The 21281-nt window shown below is 37.1% G+C and overlaps 6 protein-coding genes across 8 annotated transcripts; 2 read left to right on the forward strand and 4 right to left on the reverse strand.

Annotated features, from left to right (window-relative positions):
* The first annotated feature begins 439 nt into the window (after positions 1-439).
* On the forward strand, positions 440-2060 carry LOC120218163 (UDP-glycosyltransferase 92A1-like). Its single transcript, XM_039215130.1, has one exon. The coding sequence runs from the start codon at positions 485-487 to the stop codon at positions 2012-2014; it is 1530 nt and encodes a 509-aa protein (XP_039071061.1). The 5' UTR covers positions 440-484; the 3' UTR covers positions 2015-2060.
* A 55-nt stretch (positions 2061-2115) lies between these two features.
* On the reverse strand, positions 2116-3088 carry LOC120218034 (cytosolic sulfotransferase 17-like). The gene is made up of 3 exons (XM_039215033.1): positions 2662-3088; positions 2334-2491; positions 2116-2223 (listed from the first exon to the last, which is right to left on the reverse strand). Exons 1-3 carry the CDS (start codon positions 3086-3088, stop codon positions 2116-2118), a joined length of 693 nt encoding a protein of 230 aa, XP_039070964.1.
* A 2534-nt stretch (positions 3089-5622) lies between these two features.
* On the forward strand, positions 5623-8256 carry LOC120218164 (protein FAR1-RELATED SEQUENCE 8-like). The gene is made up of 3 exons (XM_039215131.1): positions 5623-5648; positions 6860-7428; positions 7910-8256. Coding segments are annotated over exons 1-3 (771 nt in total). The 5' UTR covers positions 5623-5647; the 3' UTR covers positions 8111-8256.
* A 755-nt stretch (positions 8257-9011) lies between these two features.
* On the reverse strand, positions 9012-11814 carry LOC120218169 (probable tRNA N6-adenosine threonylcarbamoyltransferase). Of its 2 annotated transcripts, XM_039215138.1 has the most exons (7): positions 11654-11814; positions 10421-11007; positions 10016-10171; positions 9536-9887; positions 9283-9290; positions 9149-9185; positions 9012-9108 (listed from the first exon to the last, which is right to left on the reverse strand). In XM_039215138.1, the coding sequence occupies exons 2-4, from the start codon at positions 10973-10975 to the stop codon at positions 9537-9539; spliced, it is 1062 nt and encodes a 353-aa protein (XP_039071069.1). In that variant the 5' UTR covers positions 10976-11007; positions 11654-11814; the 3' UTR covers positions 9012-9108; positions 9149-9185; positions 9283-9290; position 9536. The 2 variants fall into 2 exon arrangements, 1 of the variants encoding a protein (XP_039071069.1); XR_005525216.1 differs by lacking the exon at positions 9283-9290 and having other exon boundaries at positions 9149-9183; positions 9521-9887.
* A 380-nt stretch (positions 11815-12194) lies between these two features.
* Positions 12195-15332, reverse strand: LOC120218170 (protein FAR1-RELATED SEQUENCE 2-like). Its single transcript, XM_039215139.1, has 3 exons — positions 15197-15332; positions 13925-14472; positions 12195-12812 (listed from the first exon to the last, which is right to left on the reverse strand). Coding segments are annotated over exons 1-3 (744 nt in total). The 5' UTR covers positions 15198-15332; the 3' UTR covers positions 12195-12617.
* A 411-nt stretch (positions 15333-15743) lies between these two features.
* Positions 15744-17967, reverse strand: LOC120218167 (acetolactate synthase 2, chloroplastic-like). Of its 2 annotated transcripts, none has more exons than XM_039215134.1 (2): positions 15941-17967; positions 15744-15832 (listed from the first exon to the last, which is right to left on the reverse strand). In XM_039215134.1, the coding sequence occupies exon 1, from the start codon at positions 17910-17912 to the stop codon at positions 15945-15947; it is 1968 nt and encodes a 655-aa protein (XP_039071065.1). In that variant the 5' UTR covers positions 17913-17967; the 3' UTR covers positions 15744-15832; positions 15941-15944. The 2 variants fall into 2 exon arrangements, with proteins under 2 accessions (XP_039071065.1, XP_039071064.1); XM_039215133.1 differs by having other exon boundaries at positions 15751-15835; positions 15944-17967.
* Positions 17968-21281: the final 3314 nt, after the last annotated feature.

Below are 21281 nucleotides of genomic sequence, written 5' to 3' on the forward strand. Positions count from 1 at the left end.
ATCTTTCCTTGGATAGTTTGTGTATCTCAATGTACTTTCGTATGAAGTTCCTGTATTGTATTGAGTCGGATATTTTTTTCTTAAATATGATTTTGCTTGATCCTTTTCATTTTAAACCCGTTTTAAAAAAAACTCGGGAATTAAAATTATCGAGTTTGGATTTCATGTTCATTGTTACTTACCATGATTGATTGATGATTAAGGTCGAAGTTTTTTTTTCTGAAAAAATAAGAAAGAAACTGACACTTTATCAGTCGGTTAACATGATTTTGTATATGTATGTGAAATAACGAAAGCCACGTTGTAATGACGAAAGCCACGTAAATGCCTTACCAATTGAAGAATCCCACTCCCCAACTACGTTTGTCTCTGCCCAACATCGGAAGGGACCGCCATTATTGCTCTTTATAACCAGATTCAAAGCTTTGGGTCTGCAACCGCAATTTACCAGAGAGAAAAGAACCCATCTTCAGCAAGCTCAATCATGGTTTCTGCCGACGAATACATAAAGATTGTAATACTTCCTTTCATGGGTCACGGCCATCTCATTCCATTTCTAGCTTTAGCAAAGGAAATCCATCACCAAACCGGCTTTAACGTCGCCATTGCCAATACTCCTCTCAACATCCAATACCTCCGTTCCACTCTCCGACATGACCCCAATCCCGGAATCCGCTTGTTCGAGCTTCGGTTCACCAGTTCAGATCACGGGTTGCCGCCCAACACGGAGAACACCGAGAACTTAACGTTGGATCTTATCAGTAAATTATTTTCTTCGTCTGTTTATTTGAGAACCCCGTTTCATAATGCTTTGTTGGAGATAGTTAAACAACAGGGCCGACCACCTGTCTGTGTTATTTCCGATGTGTTCTTCGGGTGGGCTGTTGATGTTGCGAACAGTGTGGGAACTGTAAACATTACGTTCTCGACTGGTGGTGGTTATGGGACTATGGCTTACGTTTCGTTGTGGTTGAATCTTCCTCATCGGAAAACAGATTCCGATGAGTTTAATGTGCCTGGATTCCCTGAAATATGTAAATTTCATGTTTCTCAACTCCATCGGTTTTTGAGGAATGCTGATGGGAATGATCTATGGTCCAGGTTCATGCAGCCACAGATTTCGGGATCTTTGAGGTCATTTGGGTGGTTGTGCAACACGGTGGAAGAGATTGAACCATTTGGATTAGATTTGCTGAGAAAATACATCAAGTCCCCTGTTTGGCCAATTGGTCCTCTTTTGCCCAAACCATGGGTAACTAAATCCTTGTCGTCGAATTGTGATAGTTTATATAGACAACTTGCAGGGAAAGAGCCTGAGATTTCACCTGAGAAGTGTCTTCAATGGCTTGATATGCATGGTCATGACTCAGTTCTTTACATTTCTATTGGTTCTCAAAACACCATTAGTCCATCACACATAATGGAACTGGCAATTGGGTTGGAAAACAGTGGGAAACCATTCATTTGGGTGATTAGGCCTCCACTCGGATTCGACTTAAAAGCGGAGTTTAGATCCGAATGGTTACCACAAGGGTTCGAAGATCGAATGAATAAGAGTAACAAAGGGTTGTTGGTGAAAAACTGGGCATCGCAATTGGAGATCTTGTCTCATAAATCGACCGGGGCGTTTTTAAGCCATTGCGGATGGAATTCAACGTTGGAAAGCTTGAGCCAAGGTGTGAAGATCATAGGGTGGCTGATGGTGGCCGAGCAGGCTTATAACTCGAAGATGTTGGTGGAGGAAATGGGTGTTGCGGTGGAGTTGACGAGAGGGATCCAGAGTTCCATTTCGAGTGAACATGTTAAGAAAGTGACGGAAATGGTGATGGATAAAGAAGGAAAAGGAGGGGATATGAAGAAAAAAGCTGAAGAAATTGCGGAACATATAAAGGCAGCTGTGAAAGATGAATTAGATGACAAAGGGTCTTCTATTAAAGCATTAGATGATTTTGTTTCTTCCATTAAAACAAGGAAACAAGATCTATATGTTGTTTCAGCCCGCAATGAATTATGAAAAACAGTCCTTTTATGTAAATGGATATCATTGTTGTTCTCAGAGATATTCATAGATCGAATCGAAATGATAATAGTACAGAGACTTTATGATAACTTTTATCAAGATGAATAGATCAAATTCAAACCAGAACCACCCAACTTCTGCTCGGTTATTGAATCCATACGAGCAGCCATGGCGGTGTCAAATGATTTTCCCAGTCCTTTACACTTTTCGGAAGAACGCATTGTTCTTCATCTCCAAGGACGTATTCTCTTCAAAATTTTCCATTTTTATTCACTTCCAGGTTTCTCAGATGATCGAAACTGCACATTCTCACAATCTTTTCAACCACTCCGTCTCGTTTCTCTTCAGAGGTGAATCCATAACCAATGAATCCGGCCAGTTTCGCGACGTAAAAAGCCGTGTCTTCCTTCATTTCTTCGTATTTCAAGAACAGTACTTTATCAGGCTGATCCAAGCTTGCTTTCCAGTACCCTAATACATGATCTCAGTAAGGTCCACAAAACGATTATCCATTGCAGAAGAGCTCCAAAGCTTTACCGAGTGGCACCTGTTCTATATCCTTGATATTGCCAGTTTGGCAAAGAAATAATACATGGAAACAAAGGTGTCTTTGGGGTCCCTGCAAATGTATACAATCTTACAACTCGAAGATGGATCCGATACAGATTTCGGCAAATAAGAGAAGGGGATATGAGTGGGGATTAGAGGGTTTTCGGGATCTTTGGTGATCAAATTGCGAAGCAAATCTTGCGGCGACTTGGAGAGTAAAGGGTTGCAGTGGTTGCACGTAGTTGTCCTCAACACGATGGCGAAAGTGAGGGTTTTCATCCAGGTTGTGCCAGTTTTCGGAGCAGTACATAGGAAGATATCGGATGAATTAGCCTGGAAGTGCCGTTGAGCCCTTAGTATTCCCTCCACAATAATGCCCGGGAACCAAAAACCTTGATACTTGACGAGTTCGTCATTGAATAAATTCAAGCCGGCCCGTACCGGAAGGTTTGATAGAATGTCTTCTCCATATGCACCATTGGAGCTTTGATTTCTCTTGGAATCTACGGATGACTCCATGGAAGGAAAGCAAACTGAGTCTCCAACAATGAATTTATAACTTCCTACTCTCTTTCTCTCTTATAATAGAATTTACAAGTTCTAGTTTCTTTATTAGCCGTACATGGAGCCTGTGGAGTTTTCAGAGTCCACGTTAACCCCTTGGTTGCCGTATAAATACTACACGAAAGTTCTGTTTCTCCAAATTGCCATGTCCATTGGTAAGGTTATTAAATTTGACTATAACACTGTTGCGGGTGGCGGGGACGCTTTGCTCAATTGGCAGTATTTGTGGATCTCAATAATCATCACAAGTTTTGGTATTGATGGATTTATGCAGAAGTTGGAGCATGAAGGACTGAACTAAATTTGCTTTAAATGTGGTGTTTATGGTCACTCCGAGTGATGCAGTGCCTCCTCTAATGCAGTTCATGAGGTGTCGGCATGGGACAGTCGTTTTGTAGATAATGCTACAATCACTAGTCTGCAGGGGGAGAAGGATGAAGATCTCTTTAGCTCATGGATGGTGGCAGTGAATCGACGACAGAGTGTTTGGACGGATGTTAACAGGATGAAAGAGGCTAGAGGGACAGGCATGGGAAAGCACGAATCAAGATTCTCTATTCTTCATGACCTTGTAGACGATTTCGTGGGGCCCTGCGAGGGAGCCTATTCTATTCTTCGCTTGTTTTAAAGTAGCCGTCGGTTGTAATTAATAGTTCTCCTTTATCGTGCTCCTATGCTAGATCGACCTCATCAGTTTTTTTTGGAGTTCTGTTTTGTAACTTCTCTTTTGATTTTGTTTTGTAACTTGTAATGTTCCGATTTAGTGTGACCATTCATATTACAAAAATTACAAATTTTTCTTTAATTTGAAGGTTGTGATATATCATTATTTCTTCACTAAACTTAATACATTGTGTTTTTTTTTACTGAACTGTCATTCTATCATTAAATAGTTAACACTGTTAAAAATGATTTCGTTTTAGAAAAATAAATTTTTCACCAAAAATGACGTTGTTTTGCATCTATATAACAATTCATTTTAACTCCATCAACCATTTAGCGTCTGAGTGATAAAAAAAATCTCAATGTATTAAGTTTAGTTAGAAAATTGAAAAGATTTAAAATATAATGAATAAAATAGAAGAAAGAATAAAGTTTAGTTACCATGTTTGTAATTTACCCCAAAAAATAAACACTAGCGCTCTGGAGCTGTATTAATAGGAGTATCTACAAAGATTAATTTAACTCAAGTAAAAAAGTTGCTTCCAAACTTTATAAAATACGTGGAATAAGATTCTTTGTTTTTTTCCCCTCTAGGGCTAGGGACCAGTATCATTAATTAAACATGTAGATATATGTATATTAATAACATAAATTTTTGAATAAAACAAATATAAATAAAATTTTAGAATAAATATCTTCAACAAAATAACAATTAATTAAAAAAAATTAAATTTTAAGATAAATACGTAGATACTCTGATTAAACTTTAGATTCACCATTGCATTTATTTTCGCAATGTGGCCATTGAGATTCCGGACACAATAGCATATCTACCTTTATTTTAGGCTAGACATTAAAATCCGAATTTCATTAATTGTTTATTTATTTTATTGATCGTGTCTATCTTTAGATTTTATTTGTGCTTATCTCATACAAAAAATTTATGTCATTAATGTATATATGTATACCTCTCTAGATTCACCACTACAACCTTATACTTTTAACCGATGCCAAGTCAATACTGAAATGGACGCCTTATCTTCACTAGCGAATCATCAAAGTTGTTAACCAGCTTAGAGGAGCCGACAATGAGTACGTCGAAGCCTCCAAGAAGTTGTCCGAGTAAAACCGTTTCCGACTGTAAACAATAATCGTCGACTATTGGTTCTTAATGGTTGTTGGAATGTAATTGTAAACTTATACAAGTTAAATGTTTTTAATCCTAAATAAATAAAAGTTTTTAAACTAATTATAGTTTTTTAATAAACAATATAATTTACTTATATTTTTATTAATTAAAACTAAATTAGAATAAAAGTCTAATTGTGAATAGGTCATCATAATTTCTAATATTTATTTAATAAAGACAAATATAATATTTATTATACAAATCCATATATTAATGCTTGTCAGTTATATTTTCTATTGTATATTAGCTATATATTGAATTTTTAAAACTTCTGTTGAATTAAAAATTCCTACTGTATGTATTTTTTCCTCGAACAATTGAACTGGGTAATTTTTCCAATTTGATTCCTAAATTTTTCTTCGTTTGCATTGTTTTTTAAACTTAGATTTTTGACTCAATTTCGGTCCTTCAGATAATTTCAGTTGGCAACGGCGTATAATCTCAAGTACCATATTATCAAAAGAATTAAAATGAGAAAATTGTCAAATTCATGGATTAATATAAACAAAAATAAAATTTAGCGACTGAATTAAAAAAGTACCAAATTCGGAGACTAAAAGTTACTTTGTCCCATTAAAATTTAAGAGTCGAACGAATAAAGAAGAAGAAGCGGCGGCGGTGGCAGCTGCTGCTTCATTTCAAGATGTCAACCGCGCTACTATAGTAAGTGAAGGAGGAGAAAATCAAGTAATTTTTTTAATTTAATTCTTTTTTTTAAAATGGAACTGTTTCATGTTTTCTGTTGTATTTTAATTTATCCGAATTCGATTTTGCGATTTATTTCTTTCCCATTTTTCGCTGATATTGTAATTTGTTTTTCCGTTAGACTAGCTTAGTTAAATGGAGGAATTGATTTTTTATACTGGTTCGTCATTTTTATATATTTCTAATCTGTCGCTAAATGTATTAAGCATCTGTTTGGTTCCGTGAAAAATGGAAGGAAAGTAGAGGAAATTGAAATTTTCTTGCTTTTAGATAAATGAAAGGAAAAAAAAAAAACTGGAAATAATGTGAAACGAAGAAAAGAAAATCGGAAGAAAGCTTTGCTTGTTCTACCTAGCGAGAAATACTAAAAATATTAATTGATTTGATTATTATTTTGTTTTGTTTTTCACCTTTTACCCCTATTTCCAAACAGCTAAAGGAAAGAAAATATTAAATTTCGCTTATGCGTATACGTGTATGTATGTGTCTCTTGTTCATGTTTCTTTGGTTAGGGGCTGTAATTGACCGGTCTGAGCTTGAACGATCTGAAGCACGAGCTCAAGTTCGACTCCAAGCTTGCTTGAAGCTTGGCTCAAACTCAACCGATCACAATTATCTAAGCTCGAGCTCTGTCCGATTAAGGCCATTTATATGCTCAAACTCGTGTTCAAGCTTATGCTCAAGCTCATTGCACGTGCTAATTTTATCGATTAGACATGGCTCTATTGAAAGCTCAACTTAAGCTTTTTCCAAATCAAACTTGAATAGCTTGGGAGCATAGTGTCTCATTTGCACTCCTACTTGTGGCTTTATCCAGTTAATTAGGTGTTTTTATAAGCATGAAATTGCAGGGTTTCATTTCAAATTACTGTGCTACTTTGTCCAGTAAATTTCAAGTTGATAAATAATCCCGGAGTTGTGAATCTTGTCTGTATTCTTACTAGTCTTCCAAAGTTTATGTTTATGATCTTGAGTACCATTATATGTTATTTCCCTATGTTACGCCAAATATATATTGTGCAGATGTTTGTAGACCGTTGTATGTTCTTGGCTATTCCGATAACTCGACAATTTCCAAATGCCTTAATAATACTAATTTGTTTACGAATTATGGTTGTTTCGTGTTTGTGTTTATGATTATTGGCCTATGAAAACTTGTTGGTTTGCAGTGGAAAAGGAGAACCTTACTGAACATATCATGATAACAGAAAGTTGTATCGAAGGTGAATCCAGTGTAAGTGAAGCTGACAAAAACAAAGAAGATAGACATTTAATCATAGAAAGTTGTTTCGATGGTGAATCCGGTGTTAGTGAAGTGAACAAAAACAAAGAAGAGAAGGTTTTAGTTACAGAAAGTTGTGCAGTACATGAATACGAGTCATGTGAACCCAACCTGAACCAAGAACCACATGTGGGTATGATATTTGTGTCCGCAGAAGCTGCAAAAGATTTCTATGATGAATATGCTAGACGTGTAGGTTTTCTGACACGAATTGTTTCGTCACATAAGTCCGAGATTGATGGATCGATCGTCCATCGCCGGCTTGCTTGTAACAAAGAAGGTTTTAATCAAAACAGGCAAAAGAGTACTCGTGCTCGGGTTCGAAAGCGACAGAGCAAACGAGAAGGATGCATGGCAAGGATGAACGTGAAGCAAGAAAAGTCAGGGAGATACGTCATCTCGAAATTTGTCAAGGAGCATAATCATCCTCTATTTGTTACCTCCTCAAAGGATCATGTAAGTGCCTTTCATTTTGTTTGAAAGAATTAGACTGATATTTCTTTGTGTCCTGCTTTTACTACTGAAAATGATACTTTATGTTATATGTTTTACAATCTGAGATCGTTACTTTTTACCCTTGCAATACGAAGCTCTGGGTTCTTTTGCTGGAGAGTTGGGAGATTGTGATGTTTCTCCGACTTCGTTTTTTCATGAAGTACATGTGTCTAGCTCGTATGTTCGATGCTTATCTGGATATGGTAAGGAGATGATCCTTCGAAGTCTCCGAATACATCGAAACTTGGAAAAAATTTGAAATTCACGTATTCGATGCATATATGAGTTCAACATTCACACCCAAGTTTCAGAGGAATATGGCTGATGAGAAAATGATACCATTGGACTGAAATCTGTGCAAAATGTGTTTATATGTTTGTATGTCTGTTCCAACGTTATGACTACATAAATCAAATCAACCATTCTGTTCTGGATGCAACAGGACGACAAAGATAAGAAAATCCAGGAACTATCATCAGAGTTGAATCAAGCAAATGAAGAATTAGTGCTCTGTAGGGAGCAATTATGTGCATTTATGGCCGCCATTGAGGAACACGCGGACCGGCTGTCAAAAACGGTCGAGGATGCCATTCGAAACATCAAAGAGGTTGAATCCAGAGATGATCAGAGTCATAATTTGTAGCATTCACGGCGTTCTACCCTTGATAAATCTATGAAAAGGGTTAGTTCATTCTCACAATTATGTTATTTCTGTTGTAGATTCCCAGAAAAGCTCATGCTTTGTTCCATCATCCTAGATTTTGTAAATTGGTTGTAGGCTTCTAATCTTAATGAACAATGAGAACTGTGTTACTTCGATTCGAGTGAGTTTCGAATATGATAATTTTACTTCTAATTTTCTCTATATATTTGATCTAATTATGAGAATAATTATCACACCCTTTTGACAAGGATTCCATGTAGGAAGCACGGTTTGACAGTTCGCTGGCATCATTCAGGATTAAAATGAAAGAAATAAGAATAATAAGCCAATAAAAAATTGTACAAATTTTATTCAAAAAGAAATAACGTGCGTGTCGAAGAAACATAATTACAGGAGCACGAATAATCAAATTTGAGTTCAAATTTCAAGTTTGGATCGAGTTTGAATTTATAAAACCCGAATAATAAAAGACAAATTAAAACATCGTTTTAATCTTTAATTAGATAATTTGATTGCATTTTTATTTAATCTCTAAATCCATTGTTTCTTTGACTCTATTTAAATCTATATTGACAAAACTTGAACCACATTTTCCCCAAACACGATAAAATACCTATGTAAACTAAATATCTCTTTTTAACAAATTTCATCTTTTTACAACTTAATTCATTTTGTGTTTTGTTCAATTTTAACCCTTCAATTGAACTTTGATATATTAAATGACAATACAAATCTTACTTACATACGCAATAAAGAATACATATATATATCGTTAGAGAAGGGTTTAAATTAGAATCAATCAATACTATAACATCACAATACAAACAATATCTATGATGCAAAGTTTAAGAAAATATAATTTCGAAGTAATGAAAAGAAGTGAAATTCTAAGTTTCCAAATAAGAAGTAATTCAGACAAATTCATAATACAAAGTAAAGTTTGTTCTTTAACCTTTCCTGGTAAAGTCTACTACAAGGTAATATAATTCATACAGAAACCTCTGATGAATCTTCAAGATCCCGTATCTGGGACATGCAACAATCATTGAAACCTGGGGGGAACAAACAAAAAAAATGCAGCATGTTGTTGTAATGAGAAAATTTGGAACTTTTTGCAAATTGTTAAAATGATCGAAAACCCGATTAGACGATAATGGCGGAAAAGGAATACAATGAGTTTAGATACGAGTATGTGTCCAACACAAGAGTTTTCATTTCCTCGTAAAATTTTCCATCTTTGGAGGGTTTAATCCGTGCGTTGTTCCGACTCTTCATTTTTTTTCTTTAAGTACCCTTTATCCGTATTAGATATATACCCGTATCCGACTCTCATGCATTTGAAGCAAATTTATTTTCCCTTTTTGGCAACAAACAAGATGAAATACATACCTTAATAAACTAGCATCTAATTTCCCCCATCTGCAGGACCACTCGAGTCGCCAGACTCCTGTTTCTCCCTCCAGATTGCATGCACCTCATCGGTCCGGAACCGCTGAGTGAATGTCGACTCCTCGAGTGGTGTTGTGGATCCATGAGCATAGGCAAGGAGACCCGTATACGCAATCATTGCTCCATTGTCAATGCAGTACCTGTCATCAGTAGCAAACAGTCTTCCACCTCGTTCGGAACACATTGTCCGCATCATCTCTTGTAACCGCTCGTTGCAGCCCACACCACCAACTATGAGAACATCTTTCGAGTCGCAATGAGCCATTGCTCGTTCCGTAATCTCCACAAGCATTGCAAATAGAGTTTCCTGCAACATTTTACAGTATAAGTTGAAAAAATTACATTAGGATGTTGACATAAAGATCCTTGGCCCCTAAACCTTTTCCGAATATACTTTCGAGTAAGGAACGCAAAAGGGTCCTCTAAGTAATTCACCTGAAGCGAATAGCATAAATCCGCAGGGGTGCATTCATTATTTTTGAGCTTCTCCTCTGCAGTGGCTTCAATGTAGCTCAATATTCCACTAAAGGAAACATCCATCCCTTTGACGACATACGGAAGATCAATAAACTTTTCGCCTTTCTTTGCTAGCTGGAAATAGAGAACATCATATCAAGAAGCTTGAATGCAAAAGCTCTCGGCGCATGAATTAGAACATGAAATTATGGGAGAAAATCTGTCCTAGAAAAGAAATAACAAACAATTCTTCCTAGAAAAGAAATAGCAAACAATTCTAGTAACATGGAAACAATGCAAACAGCCATATCGAAAAGAAACCTGAACACCTTGACTAAGTAACCTATGAAACTTGAAAAGTACAACATAACATCTTCAAGGTACCTGCTCGATGTTATATCCAGGGCTTGGATCATTTGAGAGGGTCAAAACTCGAGCGAACCGATCCAAGCAATTCCCAACAGCAATATCAATAGTCTCTCCAAATATTCTGTACCGCCCTTCACTATAGGCAATAACCTGAGTATTCCCACCACTAACATACAACACAACGGGATCGTCTGCTCCGGTAACGATCCTTCCCATCTCAATATGTGCAACACAGTGGTTAACCGCAACAATTGGCTTCTTCCACAGCAGCGAAAGAACCCTAACAACAATGGCGGACACTTGTAACGGTGCACCCATACCAGGACCCTTGGTGTAACAAAGGCAGTCGATGTCATCAGGGGTTATCTGGGCCTCTTTTAAAGCCGATTTAACCAGTGGGAGAACATGCTGGAGATGGTGCTGGGCAGTTTCCCGTGGAAGGAAACCTTGGCCAGGCGGCGTAATGTAGGTGTGACGCGGGTTCGACAAAATGGTGCCGTCTAATGTCACAACGCCAACACCAATCTTGTTGGCCGATCCTTCAAAACCGAGGGCTATCATCTTCTTCATTTTCACAGAAATGTAATGTGCCAAGTACCAAGCTTTAAAATAAAGAAAAAAATGACCTTTCTTAGCATATATGCACAACAAAAATTATACAAACTTCACTCATATAGATATACATGAAGAAATCCACAATTCCACATCAAAAGGCAAGTTATTCAAAAAGAAAACCCCCTTTATATACATATATATCAGTATTCAATCCATTATAGATGATATTTCGAACTCAATATTCTCCATTCACAATACCAAGATCCAAAGCCTCATCCCGCCGCATCAATAGTTGGTAAAAAAAACCTTTAACCTTAAATTTATAATATTTTGTTACATATTCCACCAAATAAACTATAAAAAATTCACTCATCTACATATATTTAAAGACTTCCAAATTCAGAAAACAGAATTAATCCACAATTCTACGTCCGGAAAGCAAGTTACTCCAGAAGGTATTAAGTTAAACTCTTTAAAATAACACTTTCATCCCTTAGATACTATAATTTTACTCAGAAACCACACCTTAAATTTCTCATCTTTTGCTTCAAATTCCATCTCTCTTGCCCAAAAAAAAAACCCCATCGAAAGAAACTTATTTAGGATTGTTTAAACTGTTTTTTTTTTCTTTTCAGAAACTACTTCACCCTATTTTGATTCGATAAATAAAGAGAAACATGAAAGTGAGCATACCTAAGATAAGTGAAGATATATGAGAACCTTAGCGGCCTTCAAAAATGGCGTTTGAAATGAGCAGCTGTGCCGTGGAGCGGGAAGCAACAACGGCTACTGACAGTGGAAACAGAGAGAGAGAAGATAGAAACAGAATAGGGTTCCTGCTTACTGTTGTTTCCTCAACGGTTTGCCTTCTTTATAAAAAATAACCATTTTAGAAATTATTATATGTGGAACGTGGATAGATAATTTCTTAAAAAAGTATTTTATTTTCTTTTTTTTTCAAAATCGATTTCGATTTTATCTATTTTTATAATACAATTATTATTTGTTCTTCTAATATATTTTTTCTTTTTAAGATTAAATTTATCATTGTCTTTCTAAATCAATACGACACGTTTAATAACTTCCGAGTTAGATATTGATTGGTGATCACGATCAATTGTATTCATATTAATTTGACAATAAATCATGATTAGTATATGAAATTTCGAAAATAAGAAAAAAAGTTTATAAAATAATTTAAACACTAAAAATGACATCCTAATGCGATTCTTTGTTTGTTGTTGTACAGAGGAGGCTTTTGCTTCAGAAAAAAGAAAGATGTTGCAGATATTGAGATTCGAACCGAGAGAACCGTTAAAAGGTAACTGCATGAACCAGACTAACCCGGGGTTCGATGCCGAATATCTTTGCCCCAAAAGACTGTACATCGACTGATCCTCTAGTTCTACAGGCTACAAATCATGTGGTTCAAATTCGGAAGCAGAATTATGCAAGGCATTCCAATGAATTGGTATGAACCCAAGGGTTGGCATCCAAGAAGCTGGCTAGATTCTAACGAAACACCGAGAACGGTATCAGGATGTGATTTTTCTATGCAAATCGAATCATATGAACACCGGTGTATGTGCCCAGCATAGTAATTCTATACCTGGATTTGGTCCTATGTGTCGACAACGTAGGGAAAGCTACATGGAAACTATACTCGGCTCTGCTGCTCGTTGTTTTCAAATTCCTGGACACTGTCAGCTATGTGTTGGATTTTCTTCGATAGACTCTCGTTGTACTCTTCGATTTGCTCGAAGATCAACTCTAGATGCCTTTTATATGTTGCAGCTCTTCTTTTCTCAATGGCTAGCAGCTGTGTTAATTCTCGGATTTTATGATGTTCATTCTGCCAAAAAAAAAAGGAATAAGAATATTAAAACAAGTTTCAGTACAGATAATGAATTACAATGTTGAAACTGATGACTTTACGGTAAGAGCATTTAATGGCAACTTGTACCGACGATGTTTAATCCAGAGGATCAGAGCCACATTTCAAAAGAAAAAACTGCATGCATGAGCTACAATGGCGGAATTGCTAAGACAAAAGTAATTTTTCCCGTATTTACCAACATAGAAATGACCACTTGGTCGATTAATGCCTACCGAGGCAATCCCGAACATTATTTTTTGTAGTAAATCTGAAAATGAGTTTTTCGGGGCTAAAAACCTGACACTGAAAAGAGCTGTGACAGGAAGTTCATAGGCGGACTAAATGACATGAAACATGAAACGGAATTCTCGGTAATGTCAAACAATTCCGATAAGATGACACTGTCTAAAACGTTATACTTTGAAAGCCCTTACGACTACAGCTCTAGTTAGGGCAAACTAGCTCCCATCCATCCAAATATATGAACAACGTACACACACACCAAAAAAAAAATCAGTTGTTTGTTTGAAGGCAAGTGCAGAAGGCAGATTAAATGACATGAAGCATGAAACAGCATTCACAGTAATGTACAATTCCGATAAGACGACACAGTCTAAAACGTTATCTTTGAAAGCACTTACGAACACAGCTCTAGTTAGGGCAAACTAGCTCCCATTCATCCAAATATATGACTAACAGCACACAAAAACAAAATATCTGTTGTTAGTTTGAAGGCAAGTGGAGAAGGCAGGCAGGTAGGCATGTTAATGACTTGATTTGAGTATACTAATTCTTACCTAACAGGCTAGAACTTTGAAAACCATATATTCCTATTCTTGCTCCAACTCTTCATTTTTTTTTAAGTATCCGTGTTCGAAATGGATATGGAGGGGTATGATTCTTAAAATCTATGGAGAACTTAAAAAAAATTAAAGCCTTCAATTTTCTACTAGCCCTTCTCCTATTTCACAAAAATCTCCATCTCCAACAAAAGAAGGTTCAATTTCCAATCAGCAAGAATGAACCGATATTGACAGTGAAAGAATATGTATATCTCAACAGACTACAGCTGAATTGTGATAACTGACCGGGTAGTGATCGTATATGCAATCACTTCGTCCTTTTCCAGGTGTTAGAGGATGTGTGTGCTCCTTCACAAATTTTGTGACAACCCATTTACCGGAACTTACTTTCCTCACCAAAATCATCGCCCTGCATCCTACCCTCGTCTCTGCTCTTTGCCTCATGATTTTTTCTCGCTTATCAGGCGTTCTGAAACCCTCTTTGTTACAAACAAGGGCCCTACCGATGGGAGATCCATCACGCCTTGAACGGGAAAGTTTGCTTACACGAATGATGAATCCTACCCTCGTGGCATATGCATTATAGAACACATGTGCAGCTGCCTCAGATTCAAACTCTTGACCCTCATAAGGCTCATCAGCCGGAGCAACCTCTGGGAAGTCTCCACTTTTTGGAGAAGTTAAATCCAACTTGTCATTCAGACCCGGTTGGAGAACTCCTTCAATGGGATTTTCACCTGTTCCATTTTCATTGTCCATGGTACTACTACACTCCACTCGGACCAAATTCAAGAGGATGCCACCATTAACATCACCATGAACCCCAAACTCCACTGCAAGAATAAATAATTTTTCTAATTATTTCCATCGAGGTCAAAAGTGGCTCAATGAATTCAACTTCATAGAACTAAATTCACCACATAGTATCATTGACATCACATTGCATCTCATGAACTTAACCGATATTTACTGAAAACCGAACGCAAATAAATTTCCTTAAAAAATGCTTTTAATGCAAACTTCATTGAATCTGGTTTCCAAGAAAGCTAAGTAAAATATGCAGGAAAACACATGATATTTCTAAATGTCAATTCTGAATCAGAAATTTCATGAAAATGAAAAGAAAAAAAGGAACATAAAACAAATATTTTAAAAGATAAGAGCCTTAATTTCATGAGTCCGACTTGAAGTCAACTCTTGAATTCAAGTTTTTCTCTTTCTTTCATTTTCCTCTTTTAACTTTCCTTCATTTTACTCGCAGCCAAACATATTCGAAAAAACTAAAATTGCCAGAACAAACAAAATGATATAAGACCTAATAAAAATTCAAAGTTCAAAAACTTCTCACCTGCACGCACATTTTCTCGGCAATCAAACAGAGAATAAATTAATAATTCAAACAAAAAAAAATACAATTAAATCCATCAATTGGCACTTTATAAGGAACAACTAATCAAAAAAATAATTCAAAGAAACTGAGATATATATATATATTAATTACAATTACTAAACATTAAAAACTAAAATTAAATTTAAATTAATGAAAAAAAACCTTACTCGAAAATTTAACGTTAATGGAGATGAAATTGTTGATGATCGATTAGGGTATGGGAGAAAGGCGAAACTTTCTGGGGGAGTGCGAGACCAGCTTTGGGGATTATAGGGACGCAAAAAGAACGTAACGTGGCGAGATTTGATTAGATTTGATATAGGATAAAGTAAAACGTTTCGTGTTAGCTAATGTAGAATCAACACGCGTTCGAACAAGGTAGCCTTTGACCTCGCTTGATCATCTCTTTGCGCTTGTTCGGGCAAAATCGCGTAAGACCCGGGTTTCCTTCCAAAATCGAAAACCCGGGTTGAGCTGTTTGTAAACGGTTCGGTACAATGTTTGACGAGTTATTCATGATTGACGAGTTATTCATGAATTACTTATATAACCTCCGTTTGTTAAGTTAGAAATATGAATATATACAAAATTTTTATATTTATTAAATAAACAAATAAATATAAAAAATGTATTAAATTGTTTATATTCACCAACAAATTCATTTGAAATTTATTATCGACTTATTTATAAACACGTATATATTCTTAATTATGTTTAAATACCTACTTTTTCAAAAGAGAAAAACTAGATTATAAGCCCACAAACAGGTTTCCTACGTATTATTCCAGTGGAAAAGAACATGGAAACAACAAAAACTCGGCAGAGCTTCCATGGCTGCCCATACATACATTACCAAGAACACAAACACACACCCACATACATGCACGCATGCATATATATTGATGTTCATCAAAATCAATATTTTGTTCTTCCATCACCCTCTGTGATCACATCTTTGAAAGCCCCTCCGCTTGGGATCATAGGCAAAACATGTTCTTGATGGGGAACGATTACATCTAACAAGTAAGGTCCGGGTGTTTCCAGCATTTTTTGGATGGCGGCTCGGAGATATTCCTTCTTCGTCACACGAGCAGCGGGTATTCCGCATGCTTCTGCGAATTTCAACATGTTCGGGAATATCTCGGACTCGCTCGATGGGTTGCCCAAATACGTATGAGCTCTGTTGGCCTTGTAAAACCGATCCTCCCATTGGACAACCATGCCCAGATGCTGATTATTTAACAACAATATCTTGATGGGAAGTTTCTCCACGCTGATCGTCGCCAACTCCTGGACGTTCATCATGAAACTTCCGTCACCGTCGATGTCTACAACAACTGCCCCGGGATTTGCAACAGCAGCTCCGATGGCAGCAGGCAATCCAAATCCCATTGCTCCCAATCCCCCTGATGTCAACCATTGGCGTGGCTTCTTGTACTTGTAGAACTGAGCAGCCCACATCTGATGCTGGCCAACACCGGTACTTATTATCGCATTCCCATCGGTTAATTCGTCGAGAAGCTGAATCGCATATTGAGGTGGAATCGCTTCCTCAAAGGTCTTATAATTCAAAGGGTATTTCACCTTCTGCTCATTTAACTCCTCCCTCCAAGCCGAATAATTGAGTTTAAGCTTAGCTCCCTTATTCTCCATTATCCTATTAATCCCCTTCAACGCCAATTTGACATCCGAACAAATCGACACATGAGGCTGCTTATTCTTCCCGATTTCAGCCGAATCAATATCGATATGCACGATCTTGGCCCGGCTGGCAAAAGCCTCGAGTTTTCCAGTCACACGATCATCAAACCGCACACCAAAAGCAAGCAACAAATCACTCTTATCAACAGCGTAATTAGCATACACGGTTCCATGCATCCCGAGCATTTGTAATGACAACGGATCCGAGTTAGGAAACGAGCCGAGACCCATTAAAGTGCTCGCGACCGGTATCCCGGTAAGCTCGGCAAATCTCTTCAACTCCTCACTGGAGTTTAAACACCCACCACCAACATACAACACAGGCTTCTTGGATTCCGAAATCAATCTCACAATCAGCTCCAAATGAGCCTCACTGGGATCCTTAGGCAATCTGGACATATAACCAGGCAATCGGAGCGGCTGATTCCACTTAGGAACAGCAAGTTGCTGTTGTATATCCTTCGGTATATCGATCAAAACAGGGCCTTGTCTGCCGGAGGTAGCTAAAAAGAAAGCTTCACTAACAATCCTAGGGATATCATCAACATCAAGCACAAGATAATTATGCTTTGTAATAGATCTTGATACTTCAACAATCGGAGTCTCTTGAAAAGCATCGGTTCCAATCATTCTCCGAGGGACTTGACCGGTGATCGCCACTACAGGGATACTATCCAGCATCGCATCGGCGAGACCGCTCACCAAGTTAGTTGCCCCCGGACCGGAAGTTGCAATACAAACGCCGGGAAGGCCGGAGGACCTCGCGTATCCCTCCGCCGCGAAAATCCCTCCTTGCTCGTGTCTTGGGAGGACATTTCGGATCACTTTGGATCGAGTTAAAGCCTGGTGGATCTCCATTGACGCTCCACCTGGGTAAGCAAACACGACCTTGACCCCTTGACGTTCGAGGGCTTCCACGAGGATATCAGCGCCCTTTCGCGGTTCATCAGGGGCATAACGCGAAACGAAATCATGGGAAGAGGATGTAGTTGGGGTGACGGAGGAGGAGGCGGAATTTGATTGTGAAAGAGAGCTGGAAACGGTGAGGGAACGTGAAGGCGTGAGCTTTCGAGGGATTTTTGAAAAGGGAAGGACGGATTTAGAACTGGGTACCGAAGATTTGAAGGAGTAAGACAAAGGAGAAGGCTTGGGTCGTATGATGTTTGCAGTAGCCGCCGCCATCGTTGTCGATCAGAGCTTGGCGAGCTAGAGAAATGGAAACTAGGGACCAATAATACATTTTAGATGTGTGTCTACGGCCGGGCCGGGCTTGTGGCCCTAAATTCATTCTTATATTCTTGATTAAAGTATGATATTATCAATTATCAATTGGTCTAATTAGATTTCTTAAATAAAATCAAGGCATGACGTTTACGAATAGAATAAATTGAGTTGAATGGTCATCCTTGTCTATACAATATTTAATCTAGATTAATTAGTTAATAAATTAAATACCAATGATTAATTTCAAAAAAATATAATTTAGATTCACTAATTTTATAATATCATATCAAACCAAGATTTATTAAATTCGAATCAAATATATATATCATCAACTATATAAGGAATCAAGGTCAACACTCACCTACTCCTCTTGCAACTTGTAATATTTAAACCAAAAATTTCACATCATCCTCTATTTATTTTTTTTAGAAAAAAATGTTTACAATAATGCATATACCACCTGTGATTTTCCTTTTTAAATCATGCAAATACAAGAAATCGTAGATTGAACAATCAGACACCAATCAAAACCTAACAAGTTCCAAGTTATGAGATTTATTTTAAACTCAACCATCACCATGGACCATACTATGCCTTCTAGTACTGATTTTTCAAATGGCTGCATTACATTATTTTAACTTACATCATTGTCGTTAGAATCTTTTCCAAAAGTGAAATTGCATGCTATCAGAGTCATCTGGGTTTTATACATTTCCAATGAACAAGATAGCTGCACATTCAAGAGCTTATATCTTCACAGGGCTCACCACATTCAATGCATTCTGGGTAGAATTTATCTTCTTCATAAATTCTAGAGGGTGTGGATGATCCACTTGTTTGTGGATGCTCCCGGTTTTGATGAATAGACATTCTCCGAGGACACAATTCACATCATCTACTTGAACACACCAACGATGGATTCGATATATTTCTTATCGTTGATCGAATGAGATCCGGAACAAGCTTTATGAAGAACGAAATCACGTTGTGAACAATAGTAAAAAATAGATCCGATATCAGAAGCATACACTCATCCACCTTGTATACTATCAAAAACTTAACAAGAGAATTTGTACATGAAAACATAGTTTGGATAATAAAACACAACAATCATTACAAGTAAAATGCAACAACACATCCGTCATCCATATCTGAATTACAAGTCAAATTGTTACCATGAACATTCAAAATAACTTCAAGAACAAAAGTGAGAAGATTCTCACGTTCTTCTACTTCAATGATACTCTCGAGTTTGACAAATGGATATTTTCCAAGAACACATTTGACATGAGCAGAAGTATTGCACCTTGTTCAATGATAAAACCAAAGATTTGGTTCTCAGCTTCCTTCACAAGTAACACAGAAATGACTTTCCGGATAACTACTATTATCGTGATCAACGAACGAAAGAAGATGCTCATCGCACTTGTTTTGAACTGTAATAGACAGTGAAAAACACTTGTGATCTAAAGCAATATTACAATCCTTGCAACGAAATGTCCCTTCTTCTTCATCACCACAAGCATTGCACTGCCCTATATAGTCGATATAGAAACGAAAGGGTGTTTATGTCCTAGACATGTACGATCACGGGTGTAAGAACAAGAACACATCGAAGGAATATAGATACCACATTCTTCACATTTATAAGCGAAGGCATTAGAATTTTGATCACACGTTACACGCTCAAAGTATTCGTTCAAAGTAAGGACTAATAGTTGTTGGCAATGAGGAATACCAAAGATGCTTTACCTTTGGTAACTCGGTACAGACCTTATGAAGAAAGAAATCACAATGTGAACAGTAATAAAATGAAGCCGAGATCGGTAACAAGCACCCATCACAACATATATTATCATATTCACTCGCTGTCACTCAACTTTAAAGAATGAATATGCTTGACATGTTGTACTTCTATAGCCCCTCCCGCATCATCCCATTCAAGAATAATTATGGAGTTAACGGATATATCAAGAGGTTCCTCTTCTTCATTTTCTATTATAGAATATGAATCTCCTTATTTCCTTACACAATTCACAAGGAAAAATATCATTGCATTTTGAACACGAATGACTACCGTGCTCTGTATTGACCTCCTTGTGGCATATTATGCAATCCAAAATTTTCATATTTTCTCTGTGAAAAGATTGTGTGAAAAAGACGATTATCATGCCATTTGCTTTTGATGATACGGGGCAATAATATGCATTCTTTATGGACTACAAACAAATTATAGTTTGAATAATCAAAACATAATCAAATGTTCACACATTACAACTCCAAACATGGTGGCCTTGCATTTAAACTACAAATACAAAAACATAGTTTAGATAATAAAACACAACAGACGTTACAAGTACCAAGATCTGTTTTTCATCCAAAGAGAAGAGGTAGTTTCCACGTATACAGAAACCAACAGAACCTTGTTATCATGCACTTTCAGCATGAATAAATAGTTGCATACGGACTCAGTACATTCGGCAGCCAAATCTACACAGGGTTCACTACAGTCACTGCAATTCGGATAGTAATAGATCTTTTTAACAAAAGTGAGAGGATGCTCATGTAACTCTTCCATTTCAAAGTTACTCCCGAGTTTAACGAATGGACCTTCTCCAAAAACACATTTGACGTGAGCAGAAGTATTACACCTTGCACACTGATAAAACCAGAGATTTGGATCTCAGCTTTCTTCACACATGTCACATAAATGACTTTCTGAATAATCATTATCATCGTGATCAGTGAGTGAAAGAAAATGGTCATCGCATTTGTGCCGGATTGTAATAGGAAGTGAAAAACACTTGTGATCTAAAATATCACAATCCTTGCAACTTTTACATCATCAACACCACAAGCAGTGCATTGCCCTTCATAGTCGGTATAGAAACGAAGGGGGTGTTTATGTCCCTGATATGTTCAAGCACCTGGTGTAAGGGCAAGAACACATCGAAGGCATGTATAAACACCACATACTTCACATTTATAGACAAAGGCATTAGACGCATGATCACATTTTACACATTCAAACCATTCATTAGAGGTAAGGACTAGTGGCTTTTGGCAAAGATGGTGCCAAACATGCTTTATCTATGGTAACTCAGCACAGAATTTATGAAGATAGAAGTTACACTGTGAACAGCAGTAAAATGAAGTCGAGATCGGTAACAAACACCCATCACAACATTTATTATCATATTCGCTTACCCTGTCATTTAAGGTTAAGGAGTGAATATGTTTGAAATGTTGTACTACATGGCCTCTTCGGCATCATTCCATTCAAGAACAATTATAGAGTTCACGGATATATCAAGAGGTTCCTCTTCT

Source organism: Hibiscus syriacus, unplaced genomic scaffold, assembly GCF_006381635.1.
Source record: "Hibiscus syriacus cultivar Baekdansim isolate YM2019G1 unplaced genomic scaffold, ASM638163v2 tig00110195_pilon, whole genome shotgun sequence".
Classification (NCBI taxonomy): Eukaryota; Viridiplantae; Streptophyta; class Magnoliopsida; order Malvales; family Malvaceae; genus Hibiscus; species Hibiscus syriacus.